Source organism: Camelus bactrianus, chromosome 15 (assembly GCF_048773025.1).
Source record: "Camelus bactrianus isolate YW-2024 breed Bactrian camel chromosome 15, ASM4877302v1, whole genome shotgun sequence".
Lineage (NCBI taxonomy): Eukaryota > Metazoa > Chordata > Mammalia > Artiodactyla > Camelidae > Camelus > Camelus bactrianus.
The window spans coordinates 52,342,599-52,367,644 of NC_133553.1; the positions used below are offsets into that span (position 1 = coordinate 52,342,599).

The 25,046-nt window shown below is 37.9% G+C and overlaps 1 protein-coding gene and 1 long non-coding RNA gene across 3 annotated transcripts in view; one reads left to right on the forward strand and one right to left on the reverse strand.

Moving 5' to 3' along the window:
- LOC141573330 (uncharacterized) overlaps window positions 1-25,046 on the reverse strand; it is a 185,971-nt gene that overhangs the window by 70,279 nt on the left and 90,646 nt on the right. Inside the window, exon 2 of the long non-coding RNA XR_012498969.1 lies at window positions 4,061-4,361. This is a non-coding gene — a long non-coding RNA (uncharacterized LOC141573330). The remainder of the gene's footprint in view (window positions 1-4,060; window positions 4,362-25,046) is intronic.
- CIMIP6 (ciliary microtubule inner protein 6) lies at window positions 2,922-23,170 on the forward strand. Of its 2 annotated transcripts, none has more exons than XM_010951860.3 (5): window positions 2,922-3,672; window positions 6,879-7,089; window positions 13,135-13,288; window positions 21,724-21,839; window positions 22,669-23,170. In XM_010951860.3, the coding sequence occupies exons 1-5, from the start codon at window positions 3,647-3,649 to the stop codon at window positions 23,035-23,037; spliced, it is 876 nt and encodes a 291-aa protein (XP_010950162.1). In that variant the 5' UTR covers window positions 2,922-3,646; the 3' UTR covers window positions 23,038-23,170. The 2 variants fall into 2 exon arrangements, with proteins under 2 accessions (XP_010950162.1, XP_045370291.1); XM_045514335.2 differs by having other exon boundaries at window positions 6,879-6,912.

A 25,046-nucleotide genomic window follows, 5' to 3' on the forward strand; every position in this document is an offset into this window, starting at 1 on the left:
TCAAGAGATTTCATAAAATTTTTAAGATTTTAATTCATACATCTATATGAATAAACACACCATGTACACATCTAGGATAACGTATATCAGGGTGATCAAGATGAGTTATACTAGAGATTTTTATTTTGTAAGAGATGTAACACCTCATACTTATGTGCTCTCTCCTTAAAAGTGAGGTTAGCACTGAACAGACCAGAGGAAAACTCAGAGCCCTTTGTTATCTGTAATTCATTTGAACTCATCCATCCTCAAAGATGGGCAAACCCAACACTAACATTTCTCATTCCCATTGCCCTCTAATTGAAGTATATTTTGGTTTGACAAAATTCTTATAGTCTAAGGTAATAAAATAAAGAGAATGTAATGCATGTACTTAATGAACTTTCTACCCTACTAATCATACAGATAGGAAGAACACTAACAGCCAACTTTTAATGAGTGTTTACTACGTGCTAGGATAAGTTCTCTGCATGCATTTTGTCATTTAATCCTTAGAACACATGTACATGATGCAAAAAACCCTATCTTTAAAATGATAAATAAACTTAAAGATGGCTTTGTTTTTCTGCCATGTTCTTGAGATCCCCACCCATATCACATTACTGAAGAAAGAACTGAGAAGAAGCTGGATTTCCCTGAACCTCAGCTTGCCTTTCAGGTTATACAACTGCACCTTCATTATTTTTGGCATTTTCCTATGGTTCGAAAAAAAGTGTTGACAATTTTCTGCATCTCTAACACTTTGGATGAGCAATTTCCATCCTATTGTTTCTCCTCACATATGGTGTTCTAGCTCAAATAGCGCTGGTATTTTTAACTTGCACAATATTAGTACACTACTTTGAATTATTCTGTGTGGACAAGTATCCAAATTACCTAACACAAATGAGAAAATTACATGTATTATTTAGGCCTGTGTGTTCACTGATTTTCAGACATAAATTTTCCAACAGAATCACCGAATTTTACAGTTGGAAGGGATCATAAAGATGATCTAATCTGACTACCTCTCTTTACAAGTGAGACTCCACAGCAGGGAGTGTCTCTGCTCGGTCAGACTAGCTAGTTAGTAGTAGAAAAACTAATAGCAGTCTAGTGCTTTTTCTACATTAAAAAGTCAATAGTTGTTATAAAAATCCATATTATTAGCAGTGCCCTGCAGAGGATGTTCCGACAATAAACCATTGGCACATTTTTATAATGCTGTATTTTTATCAGTATTGAAATTTAACATTTGTGACTATCAGTTATATAATGCTATTTTTAAAAAATAAATTTAAAAAATTTAAATGGACACAAATGAACTTATTTACAAAACAGAGACACAGAAAACAAACTTATGGTTATCAGGGGGGAAAGGGGATGGGGAGGGATAAATTTGGAGTTCAGGATTTGTAGATATTAACTACTATATATAAAATAGACAACAAGGTCCTACTGTATAGCACAGGGAATTATATTCAGTACCTTATAATGGCCTATAATGAAAAAGAATATGAAATGGAATACACATATATGTTAAATGAATCACTATGCTGTACATCAGAAATTAATATGACATCGTAAATTGACTATACTTCAATTTTTAAAAATGCTGTCATATATTATTGCTGTTCACAATTTTTTCCTGTATTCATAACTAGATTGTGACTTCCCTGTGGTAGGCACACTTTTTTAAAATGTGTCTTATATTCCTTAATAAATCTATACATACACAAACTGCTTAACAGTTGGAAAGAGATTCACATAAAAACATTTCCATTTTAGACTAATACTATACAACTCAAAATCAAACAACTGTCAGCCTGTATGGATGCAGATGAATATGTTATTTTGAGAGGGAGGAAGTTGAGAAAATTCCGCATCTTTCCCTATCAAGCAGCTAGATTGTCCCCGAGGGTGAGGGGTTCTAGGAGCTTGAAGAGATTGGTGAGGGTTGAATAGAAATTCGAAAGCCTTAAGATGTCTGATAGCATATGCAGATCAAACTACTCAATAAAAGTAATAACTAATAACCAAGGACTTACTATGCGTTTGGCACTCCTCTCCGTGCTCCGCCTGTGTTAAATCATCTACGCTTCGCAACACCCTTAGATACTATTTTCCATTTTGTGGAGGACGAAACTGAGGCTCAGAGAGGTTAAAACATTTGCCCTACTGAAACAGCTACTCAGTGGTGGAACCAGGATTTAAACACTGACTATGCTCCTAATCACAGTTTGATCGTTAGGATAAAATCAGGTAAGTATGTGGCATTTAATACAGTGCAGGGCAAATGCCCGGCTCCCAAGGAGGAGCTTCAATTAATGTTAATTCTCCCGCTTTGGGGGTTTTCAACTCACTCCATATTTATTTACCAATCCACTCCTTACTCCCCAAGCACACATACACGTAACACATTCACACACATTGCATTCTTTTTACCAGCAAGGTCCACACTCAGATATCTGGGTAACTAGGTATCAAACTTCTATTCATATACTCTTCCTCATAGGACTTAAACTCGAATATGTTCAATGAATCCTAGGACCAACCTCTTATCTCCCACAATTCTCCAGATAAACGTAAACACAAAGACTGACTCTGGGTTACAAAACAGAAGCACATGCATAGCCCGATACATTGCAGAATTCGACTCAATAAGGAATTTTCTCTCCCCATTATCCAGGGAAATTCATGAGTTACCGTAACAGATGCCAGAGACATTTGGCTCTGGAAGTGGAAATTGGGAAGCAATGGTGAAATGAGGTAAGAAATTCCAGGGCCAGAAGGTGGACACAAGTCATCAACTGCTTTTCCCAGGAGCTTGCTCTTTTTGGATAAGCGCTACAAGTACAAGCCCCAACCTGCCGCTAGAGCCTCCAGTTCCCTCCACCCGATTCTGAACCCCGCTCAGGCTGGAGCAGATGCACACACCGCAGGGAGCCTCATTTGCAGGAAGTGAGGGTTCTCGTTTTATTTTAACGCTCGCTGCCAAGCTGGGGAAGGAGGATGTGTCAGAAATCATGGAGAACAGCGACAGCCAAGCCTTCTCATGCAAAAAGACTATGCAGTCCGGGTTCAGCAAATCATGACTTGCACAATGTTTAATGGTTCACCGAAAAACAAGTTTCTCTCCTGCCTGCCCGCACTTCTGGAGCCAGCCCCGGCAGACGCAGGCAACGCAGGGCGGCGTCCTGCCGGGCTCTGGAAGGCGGGCGATGCAGGGATGCGAACTGCGCAGCCCCCGGCACCGGGGCCAAGGGCCGCGGGAGCGGTTCCGGAACCGGCCCTTGCTGATCCCCAAGGACAGTGTGAGCCCTGATAAATACCCCGCCCAGCCCGATACGGGAAGGCCAAGTTCAGGCGCACGGTGTCCAGCCCGTGGCTGGTCCGGGAAGGACGCCGGGAGACCCAGCCAGCCGCCCCACCCCGCCGCGTAGCCGCGCCCGCTAACTGCGGAGCGGACCCCGTTACTGGTTCCTGCGCCTGCGCGCTCGCGGTCCCGCCCCAAGCCGCTTTCCGAGGCCTGGTGCCCAGAGCCTGCTGTCGCTTAGCAACGCACGAGTCACAGTCGCGGCGCTCCGCGCACCCCTTTCCTGGCAGAGCTTAGTCCCTCGTCTTCCCGTGAGGCTCCTCATTGCCTCGTGTCAGGCCGTAGGAGCCCATGGAGGGAAAGGAGGATAAGCAGCAGTAAGTGCAGGGGTTTGGTTCTCTATTTCCCCTTCCGAAGAATGTTTTCCTCCTTCGGGGAGGGTTAATCGAGACCCGAGGGGTGGGTCTTCAGGTCTTTTCCTCTCCCCCAACCCCTAGTCCTACCTCTCATTTCTAGTCTTGAACGCTTATAATGCTTTTTTAAACGCACTGTTTACTGGCCACCTACTGTGTATTGGGCACCTTACAGGCATTGCTTGGCCTAAAATTCTTGACGTCACTTTGAATCATCCATGCCTTCCCACACCCCACATCGAATTTAGAAGCAAATTCTGTAGGCTTTACCTTTAAAATATATGCAGAATCCACCATGATTCATCACTTCCACTATCATTCCCACCCTAGCCCAACAACAAGCGTCTCTTACCTGGATACTGCGATAGTCTGGGCCCCTCTGCTGCTCTGCAGCCTCCTCAACGCAGCCGTCTGAGTGGTCTTTTTACAGCATAAAGTTGGACCACTGTTCTCCCGTAGCCATTGCCGAGGAAAAGCTAAGGCTCCTAGGATGGCCTATGGGGCCTACGCAACGTGCCGCTTTGCTGTACTTGGCCTTGTCTGCTCCTTGCCTCCGTCTGCCAGGGCTCTACGCGAGCACGCACGCCTCCTTGCTACTTCCGCAGTGATTTTCAAAGTGCGGTCTCCAGAGCAGCATCAGCATCACCTGGGAACTTATTAGAAATGCAAATTAGCCCCACCACATACATACCACAGGAGAAACTCTAGGAGAAGGGCACGCTAATTGGAGTTTAAAAGGCCTCCAGGTGATTCTGATGGACCCTAAATCACGGTATGGTCAGGTGCTTCTGCTGCAAAGCTTTGGCAGTTACTGGTCACTCCGCTCCAACGCTCTTCCTCAAATACCACTTAGCAATCTCCCCTCTTTCCTGTCTTTTTTCAGTTGCCACCTTCACAGCGCAGCCTCCACCATACCTAAAAATGCCATCTACCTCCCATATACGAGCGCTTCTTTCCCCCATTCCCTGCTTTATTTTTGTCCTTAGCACTTAAAACCATCTAATAGACTGTATATTTTACTTTTTCTTTTATTTCTCATCTGCCTTCCCCCACTAGAATGTAAGCTCTGTGAGGGCAGAAATTTTTGTTTATTTTGTTACTCCATTATCTTCAGTGCCTCAAACAGCACTGGGTACATAACTCAATAAATATTTAAAGAACGAATTATTTAATGTTATTCTCACGTCTCACAATAGGCATTATTGCCTATATCATGCAAAGGATTGTAAATAGTAAATGGCAGATAGTAAATGACAGAGCTAGGATTCCAACCCAGGTCCAACTTACTTCATAGCCCAACTAGTATTTTTAACTGTGCTTTCCTTCTACTAAAAGATTACTACAGAACCATATATTTCCCATTTATGAGTCAGTCTGTGGCCACTCACACCACAGATGTTTAATCAAATGAATGCACCAGTATGCAAGCAAATAGTCAGTCCTTTCCTTAAGGACCTGATTCCAGTGTAAGTGTGTTGCTGGGTTACAACTATGAGAAACAGGTGGAAAAAACTGATGCCAGAAGTTTACAACGATGAATCAGTTATGGCCTTTAAATAAATACATCCCTGGAAAGGTAATAGAAAAAGCCTTCAAAGTAATTTACAAGTTACTAGTAATCATTTTTTCCAAATTCTTCACAGAGAGCAATTTTTGCTGGGATGCAGGGAACTAGAATCAAGGGTGTGGAATGTTGTGTGTGAGTTGGAGTGAGGGTTAGGGGTGTACAGCTAAAACAAAGCCAGAGTGAAAAACAAGTCCAGGAGGTTCACCCGAAATATATAAATCGTATTTACCTGCAATGCACAGGATGCTTGTCCGGGTGCTGGGTACCTAAGGATAAATGAAACCTGATCTTCACCTTCATGGAACTTACTGGCTAGTAAAGGGTATTTGGAGTGCTTACTAGAACAAGTAAACAAAAAACTAGGTTCATAAATTATAAATTCTGGTTCGTGTTAGGAAAGAAATGAACAGAGTTCTAAAATAGAGTCTACATGGATGGGGAGGGGGAAATCTAGCAAAAGCTTTGAGGCGATGACTTTTCAGCTGAGACCTTGATGATAATAAGGCCGCTGTGCAGGGAGCTGGGGAAAAGTAGTGGGGGCAGAGGGAACGTAGCTCGCAGGTGCCCTGAGGGGAGAGGAGGCTGTGTGTTCCAGGAACTGAAAGAAGGCAGGTAGGCTGGCTGGAGAAGAGGCTGGAGTGTGGTTGAAGAGATTAGCTGGAGCGGGGTCACACAGGCCCTTAGATGAGGAGGAAGTGTTTCATAGCAAATACAATGGAAAGTCACTGGAGGGTTTTAGTTGAAAAATGACATGGCAGAAGAGACGGACCTGGCTTTAGTTTGAACTAAGATAGGGCCACGGACAAGGCTTAACAGACCTACTCACTCTCTCTATATAAATTTGGAGTCTTAGCTACTCCCCTGGGTCAGGGCTTTGATTTTTCTTAAATGTCTACATGAAAAGTATCCAAATTCAAGTATTTTGTTCTTACCTTTATTTTTCAAGTATGTGAAATTTTCCAATAGTGCCTTTTATAATGTCTATTACTCCTTATTTAAAAGGAGAAAATTTTTATAAATTGTTTCTCTCAAAATATTTTTAACATTTAAAAAATACAGTAATTTTTATTTTTGTTCCAGTGTAGTAATTAGAAGCAAAAAGTGTGGAGATTGAATTAGTTGTTCTATGTCTGCATGGTGCGCTTTTCCTGAAAAGAAATAATAGTGGTCACTTAGTAGCTTTTTTAAGTTTGCCAGGTGAGGCTTTAAAATTAGTTTTCTTGGTCCAGATGGCTAAATTTACTGAGTAACTTTTAAAGAAGATGAGTTATGATTAGCATGTATCTTAGGCACATGAATAAATACTGTAAACAGGATTTGTGAGCAGGATCAAAGCACAACTCATGACTCCAAGCAAATGAGTCTGTACACGGCATTGGTATATTGTAATGAATAATCATTATTAACACAAATCTCTATATCTTTTATATGATTTTGAATGATACCCTCCCACATTTTAACTGCACAAGCCCGTAGTAGTTATTATTAAAGCCTAAATTGTCTCAACACTTGAAATATATTTAAATCTTATCTTATGTAATTATGACTCATCACTGAAATGCTCATTCGGATAAATGATATACTATTTAATTTTGTTTTTCAGACAGCATAAAATAGAAGATGCTGGTATAGTGTATGTAACTGAAAAAAAAGAAGAACTCAAACATGAAAAAAAACCTGGAAAAAGTGTACAACAGTCAAAACCATGTGTCGGGAGAGGACGTGTATATTATGCTAAGTTCATTAACACAAACGCAAGAACATGCAATGAACCGGTTCCCTACATAGATCCAAAAAAAGAGCCAGAAGATCAGGTTGGATGGATGTTCATTAAATACAAATATAGATTTAGATTCAAAAGCTGTTTCACAGTCTAATTTTGTCACAGACTACTTAAAGGATGTGGCATATCTCAGACTAATACTTTTTATAATTCAGCAGTTAAAAGCAGTAACCTGGAACTATTCTCGCAGATAATCTTTGCAAACAAACAATATATTTAGGGAAGGAATTCAAATAGTTGGTTTTTTAGGTTGGGTCAGATTATAGTCAGCAGTGCTTGGGGGCTGGGGAGGGGGTTACTGAAGAAATCTCTTGTATAATATTGTATTTGTGACACATTCTAACAAAAATTTCCCATGATACTCAGTAATTCAGGTACTTCCTATAATAACTACCACTTACTGAAAGTATATGAAGTGTTAGAAATGAGCTAAGTGTTTTATATAAATTACACCCTTTAATCTGCACAACAATTTCTAGGAGTTATTCTAGGAAATATTTTACAGATGATAACATGCTCCAAAGTAGTACATTAACATACCTGAGATTATTCACATAGTAAGCAAGTGTCACAGACATGTTTCTGACCCGGCACTGTAGTTTAGCCAAATCACACTTTTATTCACTACCATACTAAATATATTCCATTATCTTTTTTTTAAACCAGGTTTGTTGGGGTATAATCTATTCGATTAGTTTCCTGTTGCTGCTGTTACAAATTACCACAAACTTAAACACTGGTTTAAAGCAACACAAATTTATTCTCAACAGTTCTGAAGCTCAGAAGTTCAAAATCAATCTCATTGGCTATTGGCAGAGCTGGTTCCTTCAGGAGGCTCTAAGGAAGAATCCATTTCCTTGTCCTTTCCAGCTTCTAAGTTGCCTTCATTCCTTGCTATCGCCTTCAAAGCCAGCAACATAGCACCTTCACATCTGTGACTGACTTTCCTGCCTCCTCCTTCTGAGGACCCTTCTGGTGACATTGGGACCACCCAAATAATCCAGGATAACCTCCTCTTAGCAGTTAACTTAATCACAGCTGCAGAGTTCCTCTGCCATGTAAGATTAGATGTAGCTGTGATTTAACTTCACATTTAAATGGAGTTGCTTTTAGTGAGCTCTCCTTACACTGATAACGTTGGCTGTTCTCATCATAAAAGAGATGGCACACCAGGGCACTGTGTGAATGTGAGATCTTTGCAGGGCAGGAATTCCTATAGTCAAATGTGTTTTAGTATCATGTAGTAAACCCTTACAAGGGCTTACTTAAGGTTGTTTTGTTTTATAAACAATTATTTGGGATTTAAAAGACATTGATAGACCAGGCCTCTGGGGAAATAAATCTGATACAGTAATCCAGGTTAGTGAAGTTCTGATATTTCTTACAAGAGTCTGTGAATGTCTCTCCTGAGTTCTAGTTCAGGGCTGAATTTAAACCAGACTGTTACCTGAACCCTTCCTTACCTTGGAGACAATCAGGAAAAGCTGGTTTGAGAATAGAAATACGAAACATAAATAAATTTAAGAATTAATCCATCTAATTTTCTCTTGCTCTTAGTTTGTAGGTGTCTTGAATAAAATAAATGAACAAAAGCGTTAGGAGCTGCTAACAGCCAGACTAGGTCACAGTGGTAGTAGAATCTTTATTAGTGCTGAAAGCTACGTGAGTCAGAGACCTTAAAGAGGATAGCTGAGTGAGGTTGATAGTGGATATGAACGAGGAGTGACAAAGACCAAAGATGCAGCACAAAGTTCAGTGTTTGCTTTGGGTGTGGAGTAAAGGGAATGTTCATATTTAAAAAACAACAACAAACCACCGCCGCCACCACCACCAAAAAACCCCTAAATGTATTCATTTCCAAGTACCTAAGGAGTAATAAAGAATGCTCATTTCACGTATTTGTAACCTTCGTTCTTTTATTTAAGATGACAGTTTTCTTTTTAAAGGTTAGCTTGGTTAAAAACAATTAACTGGTTTATAGTAATACTGGCTTTAAGAGAAAAGAAAATAAAGTTGCCTAAATATTTAAATTGACATATATTCTTTAAAATACCAGATTGGTTGATTTTATTTACTGGCAAGATTCTTTAATGAAATAATCAATTATACAGTTCTACATAGGGACATAAAATTGGTGGTGCTAGAAAAAGTTAAAAGGAGCTTTTGCCCAGTCATTTCCAATGAAAACTAATTTGGTTGTCTTGTATTTTTAAACATTGGTGAATAATTGATATTTCAAAAAAGATTATATTAGGTCAGTGTTTTCCAGAGTGTATTTTTTGGAGCACTAGCCCTTGCCTATGTGCTCAGTAAAGTTCCAAAGTCAAATATGTTTTGGAAAAGCTGTACTTTTATACCCCTTCTCAGAGTATCACAATCACGTTAGTATATAAAGGTTCTGAGAAATCCTGTGATAAAATGGTTTAACTTGCTTATCTCAATATTTCTCAAATGTATTTAACTATGGAAACCTCTTTTGCAAAACATCTTTTTAATATGCTGCAGAACCAGTGTCCCAGAGAACATAATTCAGGAATAACTGTAATTGGGGACATTACAAATTGCTTAAAAAGCAATTTTTAAGCATTGCTTCTGGTGACCACAACAAAATGGAGATGGATAGAGATACAATGTAACTCTAGGGTTTGCGATAACACTATAAATTTTTTTAAAGCCACTGTGCTCTACTAATATGATTATCTACTTGTAAGGTATTGTCAAAAGTCCGTATTTCCTTAGAAATTCCTAAAGCATCATTTTGTGTTCCACTGATCACCACCACCAGCAGCAGCAGCAGCAGCAGCCATCCTGGCCAGACTGCTGTGGAGCCTGGCTTACCGCGTGCATTCTCTTACTGTTTCTCCAGGATGCTTTTACTGTGTTCCGCCTGTATTCTCTCTTAACTTCCCAAAGAATGGAAATAAGTAATGTTTACTGATGCATTTCTGAAGACATAGGGATGACAGAGTATACCATAGAGACTGCCTCACAGTGGTTTCCAAACATGGCCAAGAGGCTCACAATACAATAGCTCTTAAGCCTTCCAGCAGCCGGGGGTTACAGGGACACTTGTCATCAGGAATCTCCAGGCATCTCCCTACCATGGAGCCCCAATGGCAGTCATCCTGGGGCAGGAAAAGAGATAGGCCTTGGGCTGGAAGGGAGGACGTCGTCCTTTCTCTGGGTCCAAAGTTTTGACCTGGGAACAATTCTCTCTTTAGGCAAAACCGCCTCCACAATCTGCATGATGTGGTCTGACCCCCAGTGCCTGGACAAAGCAATCTCATAGAGGACTTTTCCCAGTTTGGTTTATTTCATCATAAGTAACTCCACATCAACCACTCACAATCCAATGTAAGTGACAGTATACAGAGCAGTCAATTTTTATTCTTGGTTTTCCTGTCGGTGTGAGGTAAAGAAAAAAACAAGCCTGTACCTTTATCTTTAGTCTTACAGTCTCTCTGAGCAAATGCTTGGACCAGAAAGGCATGCACATGTGCATGGGCTCGCCTGCACCCTCACTCTTCCAGGAAGGAACCAGACTTCTCAGACGCAGGGCAGACTATCCACAAATAGAAAAGTTAAAAACAACATTTTTGGAACTGTAGGATTTCATTCTACTGAAGTGAAGATTCATCCAATTTACAACACCAATTAGAACACTCACCAGCTATAAGGGTCTTAAAGTCTTTAATCCCACTTCAGGATAAACTGTTCATTATTTCCTTTATACATATATGTGAAACCAAAGAGACCACTTTGGTAGCATTCTAAGTTCAAGTCTTCTTGAAAGGTGAATTATTATCTCTGTTTTAAGGGCAGCTTTTGGTAGTACGCTCCTGTTTAAGAAAAAAATTGAGACTGCCAGATACGGTGGTTAACTTACTTCAGAGTCACTTCTGCAGTAACTTGGGTGTTAGCAAAATAAGTCCTGATCAACAAAAGAAGAAATGTAAAGAGTACGCCTTAAAACCTCACTGTAGAACATCTTTGTTAGGGTACTTACTTCAAGCCTCTTTATTTTTACTTTTGAAATTATTTAAAAAAGTTTGTGCTTATCTGGCTTTGCCTTCCACAGCAGATTTGCTGTATAACAATGTAGCACGGCCATTAGAGGTGTGCACAGAGAGGTGGGGGCCTGAATTGTGGCAGCTCTGCTACCCACTGGTGATGCACCGTAATCTCCCAGCAGTTTTCTCATCTGTAAAGTGGGTGTACCTCGTAGAATTGTGATGAGAACAGGAGAGAGAAGGCCTAGACCTTGGGGCATATAAGCGCTCTTGTCACCCCGGAGTCGAGAAGAGCTACAAGAAGCAGGCACTCTGAAACAGTAAGGCGTGACTATTCTGAGCCAGAGAGAGAAGACACCATCTGTTTAGTGATCTGTTCTAGAATTCCTAGGATCTACATCCAGGAGTCTTACTTTTGCAATTCACCTTCTAGCCCATTCTGAAAAATGAGGCATTGGTCCATCTCTCCTATTCTCCAAAATTCCCTAGTTCCTAAATTTCTTTGTCCTCTGCAAACTTACTCATTTTTACCCCTGGTTCCAGCTTGTCATTTGCCTAGAAAAGTGGCTCTCATTTCAAGTTGCAAAGTGAGGTCTGACTCTGTCTTCAACTATTCAGGACTTAGTTTCTTCTTTTTCCCATGTTCTTCTCATCTTTTTCAGTTTGAAGATAATTTCCCTTAACAAAGAACCAAAAGTTGAATAGCTCAGACTTTCAGCTGTAAACAATGTACACTTCTCCAAATTCTAAGCCTTTCTTTGATTTCTTGCTACAACAGAATTTTTTTCCCCAGAATACTCTATTTTTGCTGCCGTTGGTATATTTCATGAATTTCTTCTAAGATTCTAGACAATCTCCTGACAAGCTAACTCCCATTAAATAATTTTTTTTAAATTATGCACCTCATTTATACATACTTGTCTCTTTAGAAACTAAGCTCATTTGAAAGCCAACTCCCTATGCAACCACATATGTTTCTTTAAATGCCTCCTTTTTATATCAATGTAGCTTCAATTGTACTGCCAGTATTTAACTTATTAGAATCTTATATTTGTCCCCTTTGAATCATATTTTAAAGTCTCTGACTGTGCAATCATAGTTGACTTTTTAAAAAGGCTGATCTCTTTCCTTAAAGCCCCAGGTGGGTGTTTGAATATACCCAAGGTTACTTTCATTCTCTAAAATATCCAAGAACTCCTAGGTGTCACAGTTGCCTTTCCCCCAAGATTCTCTTCTACCCAATCAACCAGATTAAAAAAAAAAAAATTTAGTCAGCATTAAAACGAGTAACAATTCCCGTCAGGGCTTTCTCAACTTCTAAGAGACCAAACAGTCATACTGAGGTCAGCTTTTATTATCAAAAATTCAGTAACATTAGAGATATTTCTGCTTAGAACAAAGTTTTTCAAACTAAGTCATTAGTGAATTATAAATCAATGTGGGCTGCAATCAGTATTATGAAATGAAATAGATGAGAAAAGCAATATAATAGAATAGAAGAATAGCCAAGTGCACTGTATGTCTAGAGTATTGTTTGGTGAAACTTCTAGTTTCACATACGTGTATGCGTGTGTGCTCTTAGGTGACATAAAATGTATTTCATCGTGTGGGTCACGGACTAAAAGCTTTGAAAACCACCATCTTAGATGATAGCACATTATTTATATTGCCGTAATGAAAAGTATAGAACATAATTTTTAGAGTAAATCATGTATACTATATACATATGCATACGTGTGTATACATATATATAAAAATTAGAGTACAAAATATAGAAACATAACTATTTTGTTGATTTTTTACCACTCTATCTGTTGATAGAAGGTAGTTTAACAATTTAGCAGCTGTATTTTAGCTAAAAATATATGGTAATGCATTTTTAGGTACTTCTTAAGAAATAGTTTTTGTGAAAATGTATTTATTCTTAGATTTCAGAAGTCTATTTTAGTACTAGAAAATCCAATAACTTGTTGAATCAAATAACTGAACACTCATAGAGATCAAGCAGCACATGAAAATGTCCTACCATATCCAATTTTGTTTCCTTTTTTTTTTCCCCTATAAAGGGTGACTGGTGGTCACATAGTAAAGGACTGGAAAACCCCTTCCAAACACCTTATGACACTAAGAGCACCCAGAGGAGTGACTTTCAAAAACCAACATGTCCATTGGTTTCGCCAATCAAATACAGCAAGTTGCAAAAGCCTTCTTGTGGAATAGGTAATGTTAGCAGTGGTAAAACCTCTTCTCCATGGTTTCAGGTTACTGCGATCAAATTAAGATGTATTAGATGTGCTGGCACCTCCTAAGAAAGTTAGTCCTCTACAGGCATTGAAAATATACATGCAGCAAGTGCAGCCCTTGTCAAGTTTGTTCTTTATCAGGTCCTGGTGGACAACTTAGTTTCAAACATGTTCTGTAGAATATAATAAAAATTGTAATAATCATTGATAACACCAGCCTCCAAGTCAGAAATTTAGTAGCATTCTGCTCATTATTGCCAGGAAACCTTAGAAACTGTTCCTGTTAAGATAGTAGGCACACTGTAGGGCAGTATTTCTCAAAGTGCACTTTGAGGGACACTAGTTTTTATGATGATTATAGATACTACTCAAAGAAACAGGGAAAGTCAAATAAGTTTGGCAAAAACCGAATCTATAAAGGTAAATGGTGTTTTTCTACAGAACTCTTAAAACCCTATTCTAAGCATAAGCATAATGAATTTCCAAGAAGAAGAATAAAGAATGCTGTTTCCCCAATATTCACAATTTCACCCTTTTTCAGAAGATCATCTCACATGACTGGTATCTCACAAAACACTAACTTTAAACATGCTGATTAGATGAGGGTAAAATAACTATCAAAGACGAGTTAGAGAGAATTTTTTAAAATCTTGAAGGACTCTGTACTCATTTTCCTTCAGACGCATCTTTAAATTTCCATTCTGTGTCAAAGACACAGCAACTGAAAAGGATGCATTTAGGGATGTGGTTTGTGCAAGAAATACAAAGTGGAATTCCAACCAACAGATACTTCCTCAAGGAAAATGCTTGGCACTCCAATAAAAATTTGGTGAATGAACTGATTAAAATATCTAAGTCTGGTATATATAATTTCTATGATTCTTTGCTTTAACTGACTTTTTGTTAACTAACCAATCAAGTCCCAGTACTTCCTTATAAGGAGCAGTTGTTTCTTCTCTAGTTCAATACGGGAAGCGGTGGAAGATGAGACAAGAGAGTTAAGACTTTGTTCTAGGATGATCAGGCAGGGCCCAGCCATTTCATAAGGGAAGCCCCCAAATCAGTGTCTGTAGGTCTGTCAATCTTCCCATAGAGGAATCCTCCAAGCCGTTGCCTGGAGTGGGAGACAGAAAATCTGGGAGTCTCCCAGTCTTCAGTTTACAGCTTCAACTGGTCCCACAACCCATGCTCCCTGCCTCAGAGGTGTCTGATGCCTCCAATCCCTGAGATCTGCCATGAATTGGCTTGATTTCCATCCCACCTTCTCCTCCACAAGCACTTAGCTTCCAGTTTTCTGTGCTCTACTCAAGTCAGCTGCAGCTCATCCATCAGCTTTCCAGCTTCCAAATTTGTTAACGGCTCTGCTCGCATTTAGTTCTCTTTTTCCCTTAAGGCTTTAAGCCCCTTTCCTTTCTTTACTATCACTGTACTGGGGCTGGGGGAGAGACTTTGAGGCAATACACATGTTGAATTTGCAATGTTTAACTGGAAATCACCATCAACACTACCTCCCCTTGGAATTTAATATGAGATCAGCAGTTAGAGTTGTTTGATTCTGGGCCCATGACTTAAATTTCATCATCTTGTTTTACTCAGTTTATGAAGTGGGAGTAATAATTCTTATTTTGTAGGATTGTTTTGAGAAACAAATGAAATAACATGTCAGTTGCCTACCACCATGCTTCATACATAGTAGACAACAAATGGTAGCTATTTCTATTGTTAATTATTGCCTTGTACTAAGTTAGTTGTTGGGTTGGAATCTAGCTTTGGAAACTTGGCATGGAGGTCTCCCTTCTCCCTCCCCTTCTATCCCTTCCCTCTCTCCCTTTCTCCTCCTCCTCTTTCTCCTTCATTTCTCTCTCTGTTCTTTTATTGGTATTTCTCATTGCCGTGATCATTATTATATTCCAGGTCCTACAGCAATGCCCAGATTCAACAAATGTGCATTGATTAATTTAATGATAATTGCATATTATTCAACAGATTATTTAAAGTCATAATGTAATTTAAATGAATATATAATCACAATATAGGCCAGCCATTTATTCATATTTTAGATGGTGTTTGGATACTAGATGAGAATGAGTTTTAAAAGAAAATATTTTATATAACATATTAAAATACGTATCTAAGCTAGTCTGTATATGCCAGATTTTATACCTCTATATATGCATATAGAGGTAGAAAATGTGTATATAATCATGCATTAGTAACAAAAGTCATCTCATAGTCATTCTGTTCCATCAGCCCACTTAATTACGCCTGAGTTTTGGCATTTCAGCAATGTCATCTTGTGCTGATAATGAAAGTGCCCTTTATGTCTTGTACCACCACACAATTTCCTGGCTGCCATCCATGGTCAGTTCAACAAATGGCTATGCTCCATCATATCTGAGTCCCCGTAAGAATAAGTGTTTTACATAATAAAACTTTTGGTTTTATATAATAAAATTGGAAAAGCTGATCTAATTTGTGAGGGAGCTGTCTCACACAAATGAAACTTTGGCTATTTGTCAACTACTTAATATTTCAACCTTCTTTCAAATTGTGAGTTCAGATACAGTGCTAAAAATATTTTTCTAAAATGGGTTTCAGTTTGTGTTGCTTCTTTTGTACCAAGGTGTAACATAACGATTTCTTGCTATATAGTTATGTTCAAGTTTCTTTTTTTTCACTGTATTTTGAAATCTGTACTTTTTTCATTAATAATCTTTTTCATATAAGATGAAAATAAATAGTATTCAGAAAATGGAGTTTCTAATAGAAAAATAATACTGATGAATGTTTTTTAAGTAGACACACACAAAAAGTTAAGAAAATTTCTCAAAGTAAAAGCTGCTGAATTCTCATCAATACGAGGAGCAAGTGTGTGTCTGAATAAATCCTGGCTTTGCTGATAAAATATAGATGGCTAGACACCAACTTGTTTGTTGTATCCTTGTTTGGAAAATCCCTATTTTAATTAGATGAAGTTTCCAAGAAACAGAGAGTGGATTTCAAACATTCTTCATGGACTTTGCCGTATTTTTTGTAAGCCTCATCTAACAAGGCTTCTTTTAAGTAATTATTTTGGGTCCAATTTGAATTCTTAAGTAGAGCAACCACTAAGAACTTGAATATCTTCTTTGATGTTTTCCCACTTAGATGATCTTCACTATTGTGGGCTTCTTTAAAAACCTCATCCATTTGCATAAATGACCATGGTAGTTATACTATTAGTAGGTATGATGTCTGGGTAGGGGATTTCTTTATATAATAATAGCTCAGATTACCTTTCCTCTCTATTAGTCTCCATGAAGAATTTTTTTAAGTTATTATTTTTAAGGTTCTGTGAGGTTCTACATCACTGTATAAAAGATGATTCACTTTAATTGATTTAATTGACTTCCTTCTAAACTATTTCTGTTTGTTATCTGCATAACAAGCCACTCCAAAATTTCATTGCTTAAGACAACAATCATTTTATTTGCTCATGATTCTGCAACCTGGGCTGGGCTCAGCTGGGTCGTTCTTTGGCTGGTCTTGCTGGTGGGCACTTGAATGGCTGAATTTACTTAGCAGGTCATCTGAGGACTAGATTCAGCTAGGACACTGGAATGATTGGGCTTCTCTCATGTGGTCTCTCCATGTGGTTTCTCCAGCAAGGTAGCTGGACTTCTCACATGGCAGCTCAGGGCTCCCAAGAGTGTGAAAACAGAACCTGCAAAGGTTTATGCCTGGAACCGGCTCAGTGTTACCTGTGCCGCATCCTATTGGTTAAAGCTAATTACAAGGCCAGTTCACATTCACAAGGAGAGGACTAGGAGGCCTGAGCCACTCGGGCCACCAATGTAACAGACCACTTCCATGTCTTTCAATAGTTATTTCCATGAGAGTTTAGGAATAGCCAGCTCTTCAGCTTTCTTTGTCTGAAAATGTTTTGAAGTTGCCCTCACTCTTTAATGAATGAAACTATAGCTGGCTATGAAATTCTGGATACATACTTACTTAACCTTTTACATTTGGAAGATACTATTCCATTGTTAAATGGATTCTATTGTTACGTCAAGTCTGCAAGCAGTCCAGCTGTTAATCTTTTGAAGGTGATATGTTTCTCATGTTCTAAGGAGGTCTTTGTATATAGAAAGTTATTTATAGTTATTTATGATTTAAATTAATATTGTAATTTTAAAATTATAAATTAAAAAACATTTTACTTAAGCCTTATTAATTTTTAAATATTGTATAACATTAGATTAATTACTTTCACTTGTTCTTTGATTAACTCAGGTTACAGAGTCAGTTAAATTCCATGAGCATTTTAAACTGTTTTTTCTATTTAATTATGTTTTCCTCTTAAATGATTTAAATAACAAAGACAACGTAAAACTTTGACAATCAAAACCTTCTCAAAAACTTAAAAAACATATAAATAGTGTAAATGAGTTTTCCTACCCTTCAGTGACAAAAATATTCTACATTTTTTCTTTTGATTTTATAATTTTACCTTGCATAATTATATCTTTAATCCACCTTTATGGAACCTGTTCCATTTTTCTCCATGAAGTGAAGAAGTTTTCTGGATACCATCTACTAAACAATCCACACTTGCCCTGTTGACTTGGGAAACCACCTCAACTGTATGTTAGGGATTGCTACATAAATAGGTCTGTCTCAGAGCTCTCTGTGATATTCCTTAGGTGAATTTTCAGTTCTTGGATTGTTAATTAAAATGTTTTCATTATATAGATTTTTAGCTTGTCTTAATATCTGACAGAAAAAATCCCCATTCTTTGCGCTTCCTTCTCATAGTTAAGCTCTCTACTTATGGACCTCTATTTTTCCATTTCACCTTTGGAATTTATGACATTTCTCAAAATATCCAGCTAGAATTTTGATTGGGTTGTGTTGACATTATGGATTAATTTAGGAAAAATTGTCTCCTTTACAGTAACATACTGTCCCATTCTATCTAAGAGAATAGAAAGTCTATTCAGCTCTGTTTTTGTCTTTAAGAGAGTTAAATTTTTTTTCTCTATAGAGGGCTTGTGAATTCGTTAATTTCTAGAAACTTTGTACTGTATAGTTTTATTCCTACAGGGACTATATCTTATTTTTCATTTTGTTTTCTAGAAGGTTATTTTCATTATAGGAGATCCTTTTGATTTTTGTACACTTATCTGCTTGTCTTGACACACCTTTGTTCTCATCATTTATTGATTCTAGTGGTTTTTCTATTCAGGTAATTATATTACCTACAAATAATGACAGTTTTTTCTTTTCCTTTGCAACCATTATACTACTTTTTTCATTCTTTATAATATTCACCAGAATCTCCACTAATATGTTGACAGTAGAATTTAAGTTCTGAATTACTATAGGTATATTACTTATTTTTCTGTTCTTTAGTCTTTGTCTTTTTAAGAAAACAAAAAACTTTGTTATTTGCTTCCTTAGGCACCCTTCTTGATTTACTTCTATTCTTACTTGAGTTCTTCCTCTAGGAATTTTTTGAAGCAGGTTTGTTTTATGGGGAAGTACTCTGAGGCCTTCTTTGCCTCCCAATATTTTATATTTTGGCCTCATAGTTAAATGACAATCTGGTTGGATATAAAAATTCCAGACTTCAAGTTCTCTTCCCTTTAACAGTACAAAAAATTCATCAGTTATCACGTGTCCATTATTGTTGCTGTGATAGTTGATATAAATCTTTTTCTTACTCCCCTGTAAGTAATCTATCACTCCTCTTTGAAAACATTTAGAATTTTTTCTTTGTTTTGGGTGACCTTAAATTTCTCTATAACGTGATTTAGGTGTGAGTTTTTTCTTCTCTACCATGCAGGATTGGGAGGAGAGTGAGGCAAGTGAGAGGTCTAGGTGCAAAATGGAAGGAGGCGTTCACTCCTAGGATCATGCTTTATATGAATAACACCATCTTACCTTTGCAGGTATCGGTTATACTTAGTTTAAATTCTTGGAGCACAGGTTCTAAGAACTCTGCTTCACATAGCGTATGTTTTAAACTTTGCTGTCTTTCTTTTACAGTGTCTCTCTAGTTTATCTTAGGTCATATTCCCCAAGAGGAATCATCAGCGCTGTGTGGGCAAAGGCTAAACACCAAGGTCTGGCCTGGGTGCCTCCCAATGAATTTAAGGAAGGAAAAAACGTTAGACTGGAGAGTGTCGGGCCCCACAGAACCAGTTCTGACCGTCTCCATTTGTTGTCACTATTCTAGACCAGTCCTCTGGTCAGGGCTCCATTCCTCTCCCTTTTAAACTCCTAAAAAGAGGCATCACCGAGAGAAGGCAATCTCTTGATGTTTTTAGTCCACTAGCACTGACAGTTGCTAGGGGAATGGCGGAGGAGGAAATCCCCAGGGGGGCCGCATGCATCCATTTTCAGCAGCTCCTTGCCCTGGAGGCACTGCTGTGCTGCTCCCATATTTCTAAGTTGACCACAGATGGCTAGACTATCGCTGCCAGTTTCTGTTGCCCTGAGGCAAGCAATGGTCTTCCCAAGGCAGTGTGGGGGAAAAGTTGAGAGCAGATTTTAAAAGCTCTCCCCAGCCTGTTCTCTACTGGCTACATCTGATCTCCCTGTCCTCCAGCCCATGCTGCCACCAACCCTTCATATCAGTTCACCAAACCCTTCGGGTTTCTCAGTTTTTTTTGATAGTTCATTAGTTTCACGCTGCTTCCGTGGTTTCCCCTTTTGTCAGGATACAAAAGCGCTTCCACCCCTTGCCTAACTTGGAAGCCCCTTTCTAATCTGACCCAGCATCCTGGAGACTTGATAAACATTGTCTTTAATGCTCACCGTTCTGGAAGCAAATTACTATTATCCTCACTTTAGAGAGGAAGAGGAAGTGATTTGTCCAAAGTGACACATCTAGGAAATGTGGTAGAGCTGGAATTTGAAAACATATCTATCTTATCCCAAAGCCCGTGCTTTGGTTACTCCATTAACCCCACCTGATTAACACCTAAATTTAGAGCCGCTTCATTTTATTCAAAAAGCTATCAAACTATTTTCCTGAAAACACTAACATTCTGTGAGCTGGACCATGGTGGCCTTCACTCAAAACCAGGTAATCTTTTCCAAATTGGTAGAAAAATACAAGTTACGGTTAGAATATTCTCAGTGTAGTAGTTGTCCACAAATTTTTGTTAAGTCTTTGGCACCTGCCATTCTCTTGTGTGCTAGCAAATCCTAACAGGTTAATGATCAAGTAGAAAATGAGTTTTGAGTATCTGATCTCAATTAGAAATCCAGAAAATGTTATCAATTAGCATTTTTCTCAGCTCACTGAAAAAGACTGCCATTTCCTATCATGGAATATACAAATGTTTGAATACTCATCATTCCTGCCAGTAAAATTAGTTTATATCAATGTCTGAATATTGAATTGAATTCATGAATGCTTAATAAATGTGAATTTAGTAACATTTTTCCTTCTTATATATCCTCCCTAATTTTAAAAGCACGGTTTTTAAAAATTAATTTTTTAATAGTTAATATGTGCATACGGTACAAAATTCAAATGGTACAACAGGATAAACAGTGAAAGCGAACCCATCTCTATACTCCAGTCCGCTAACTCCCTCCCCCTGCGATAACCACTGCCATCAGTTTCTTGTCATCATACCACAGATATGGTAGGTGTACTTAATGTACTACGTTTACATTTTTTATAAAAGGGAGACATTTTAAATTTTTCCTTGACAGAATTTCGTATCACTAAACTGGAAGTTACTCTGATTTCTTACATAACCTTGTGTGCTCAAAGCAAAACTAAAGTGAGTTTTCAAAATGATTCGAATTTTTAAGCTGAGAGAGACCAGTATCGTGAACCCTTATATACCTATGACACGGTTTGAAAGATTATTTAAAAGTGGATTTTAGGGGGTTTAATATTCTTGCAAATTTTCAGACCCTCCATCAATGGGAAATGAAAAGAATTATGTGTTCAGCTCTAAGTGCAGCAGCCCTGGAGTCTTCCAGTTCATCTGTCAGCGCTTGCTGGGAGCAACTTGCGCATACATTTCTCAAAGCCTTTCTAGGAGTCAAAAAATAAGTTGACAAATAAATTGTACTTATGCCTTTCCTAATACTTTGGCTGGTATATGTACAAGAAGCATATCGAACAGTAGATTTTTAAAAGCCATTATTGCATTAATGTTAGTTTTCAAAATTACTAGCAATTCCACATGTGGAGCTAATTTGGTTGTTTTGATTTGATTCTTTACATGGAGAAAGAATGATGAATCCATTATATTATTTAGATGTGTTTAAGTAACCTTGCATACCTAAAAGAATTTTAGTTTCATTAGCATTTTTGACAAAGCAGAAATATTATGAATACTGATTACATTTCCATATACAAATCTAACTTTTATCCTGACTTCACAAAAGCTCTTTTTTTTTCTTTAGTTCCACTTGCCTCTCCTGATGCATCAGCAGAACTTCAAAAGAGTTTTATAGAACGCATCTCTTTTATACATCAATATGATGCCAGGAAATCACCCAATGAGCCCATCCGGGGAAAGGTGAGGCAGTATTTAGAATCAATTATTTAATACTTTATGATGGGAAAGATTTATGGTAGAAATTTAAGTTTTTTCAAGTGGTAATCATCTTTCTCAAAGTTTATTTAAACAAACTAACATGGTTATTAGGAGGATAAAATCTTAACCACATATCATGGTCAAAACTAAAGAGTGATGTCATAATTTTGGATCACAGTCTTTGGAATTTGGTTCAAATTATTAAAATCATTCACTTAAGGTAACATCAGATCAGTCTGATAAATTTTTGATATGTTTACATATGTGTGTGGCAGGGGGAAGAACATAAGGTTTATAAGTTGAAACAGAAACGTAAGTCAATTGCTGGATTTTTTCCGACTGCAGATGTTTGTTTTCATATTTCACTATAGCTAATAATAACATTTCACAACAACTATTAGTTGCTGGAACATTTGTGATGCAATCATAAATCCTTAGGTCTATGAACTGTAGTTTCTGTTGTATCCATAGCAACTTACAGAGAAATGAAATTTGATATAAATAGCTTTACACAATCCAAATGATAGAAAAATTGCGAATGAGAGATAATGAGATGCCGCTCCTCTGACTTCCTGTTTTTCCCTTCCTGTCCATTTGCTGGTGCACTCTAGTTTATAATTTGTTTAAAAGGTTCACTAATAATTATTATGCTGCTGTCTTCAGTTTTGGACTAAGGTGACAGCCAATGAAGAGACAGAGACATAAGTGCCTGTCTCACCAGGACCTGAGCTAATGCATGAACTCAGTTCACAGCTGCATCTTCCAGCAACTTGTGAGCCCTGGTTAATGTCAGCTTTGTTTTCCTTTCCAGCGACATGGAGTTTTTGTGCAGACAGAGATAAAACCAGGGAGTAGGCCAACAGTTCCTAAGGGAACACAGGTATTACTGAATGCTCTGGGGTCATGCTCATCAGAACAATCCAAAAAAACAGAGAAAGGAAACTCAGCGGAAAGCAAAATGATCTCACCCGGTCTCTCCCGACAAAATTCCCAGGAGTTGCTGGAGACTACAACTCACTTATCAGAAACAGACATCAGAGAGGCAGCCAACGCATGCCCCAGAACTCCTGAGAGAAGGGAGAGGACTGCCGGCGTCTTTCAAATAACTGCAGTAAATGCTCTTCTCACCAGGCATGATCCTTTAAGTCCACCAATAAAAAGTCAGGACAAATCAGGATAAATTATCTTTTCCAGATACAAACATAATCCTTGGAATGTAGAGAAATTTCAAGATCATCGTAAAAGCCCTGACATTTGCTTTTTCTGTTATCAATAACCTCAAAAATTACGATTTACATAAATGGGAAAATGAAAAAAAGATAATAAAATACACCAAAAATGTACATGTGGTCTCCAATAAGTGATGGATATGATACATAGTTCTATGTCATAATATTTGTAACTATAACAACTTTGTTTTGAACAACAATGGATGTAATTAACAAATATTATAAAATTTTTAGAGGGGAAGCCCTATTAAATAGTCATTAGTCATGGCTCTAGAATCAAACTAGGGTTAGAATTTTGGCTCCATCACATATAAGCTGTGTGACTCTGGGTAAACTACTTAAACTCTCTAGATTTCAGTCTCCTCATCTGTAAAATTAGGAAAATAGCAACTTCCTAAGGATACTGAGCATGAGATCATGCGCATTGATCAGAGCTCAGTGTAGTCACATCATCACTTTTACTATAATTAAAATTTCACTTTAAGGATGACATTCTCCTATAAACTTGAATTTTCCTCTTGTTCTAAAACTTTGAACTCCTCTACATACAATTAAGAGAGTGAAAACTAAAAACATTTCTCCCAGTGCAAAATAAACACATACACACACAATACACACACACACATTTCTTTCTCTCTCTTAATTCTAAGACATGAGTACTTAGAATATCAAAATATTTCCTAAATTGGTTTCTATTTTACTTAAATTATTTCTAGCACTAACTCAACCTTTACTTCTTGGCTGAGTTTGGTATGGTTAATTCTACCAGTTATTCTACTTGGTACATTTTAGTGTGCCAAAAATATATCTACTATAAGCTATGTTATGTTGCACACAAGTGAAAGTAGGTGAAGTAGTCCTCTGCTGCCAAAGAGAATATTTACAGGCCCAACAAATTTCCCTGGGAATATATGGTTGCACACTATTACCTGTAGTACTGGTAAGACTACAGGTGTATCTTTATTCCTCCACTAATGAAATTTTAATGGACTGCAAATGAATGAATGCCATTATTAAATATTTGTTTATTGGGGACTTCCAATTATTAAAACGTGGCAGATTATGGCTAATAGTGAACCCCTTTCATTACAAACACCTTGAAATGCTGAATAAAATGAAACAATAAACAAATTTATAGCCAAGCTCACAAAACAGAGAAACCCTCATGTTCCAAAAGAGAGAACTTGCTTATTGGTGCACCAGTATGTATCTTGAAGATCTTTCCTTGTCAATACATGTAGACTACCTCATTATTTTAATAGCAGCAGAGTCTTTCATAGTGTAGATACACCATATAATTGGAGCAACAAGAACACAAGCTTTCATGTGAGGGGAGAAGGAAGTGGAGGTTGTTAGCAGATTTGGAGAGAGGTCTTAAAGGCTAGGGACTTGGAAAAAAAAATTCAGAATACTTTTTTTTTTTTTTTAAAAAAAAGGCTTCAGATTTGAATTTTAATTCACATCAAAACAAAGACGGAATCTGATGGCCTCCAAAGTAGAGAGATGGAATTGAAACCTGCATAAAGCTGGAACCCAGGAATAGCTGGCATCTCAGTACAAGGAAGACTAGAACTCCACTCATTTAATGAGTAGACAGCAAGAATGTTTGCCTCTGCCTAGAGCTATAGATACTGAATAAAACCTCTGCGAGGAAGTAAAACCTCAAGCTTGCGCCACATTCCAGTTTGGATATGAGTTTACATGCACATCATCTCATAGGATATTAAATTAATGTAAAAAATAATCCTGCTGGTGATACCACTGATACGCCTGACAAAAGCAAATGTGCTCCCCGCTCCGTAAAGAGGTATTTCCACAATCCACAGAAAAAACAGTCCCTGGTAAAGATAAGGTCACAAACAAAAATTACAAATCATACAAAGGTGATTTAGTACACAGTGAATGATAGAGGTGTAGATCAGTGTGCCATCTTGAGTCAATCTTTGATTTTCTTTTAAGT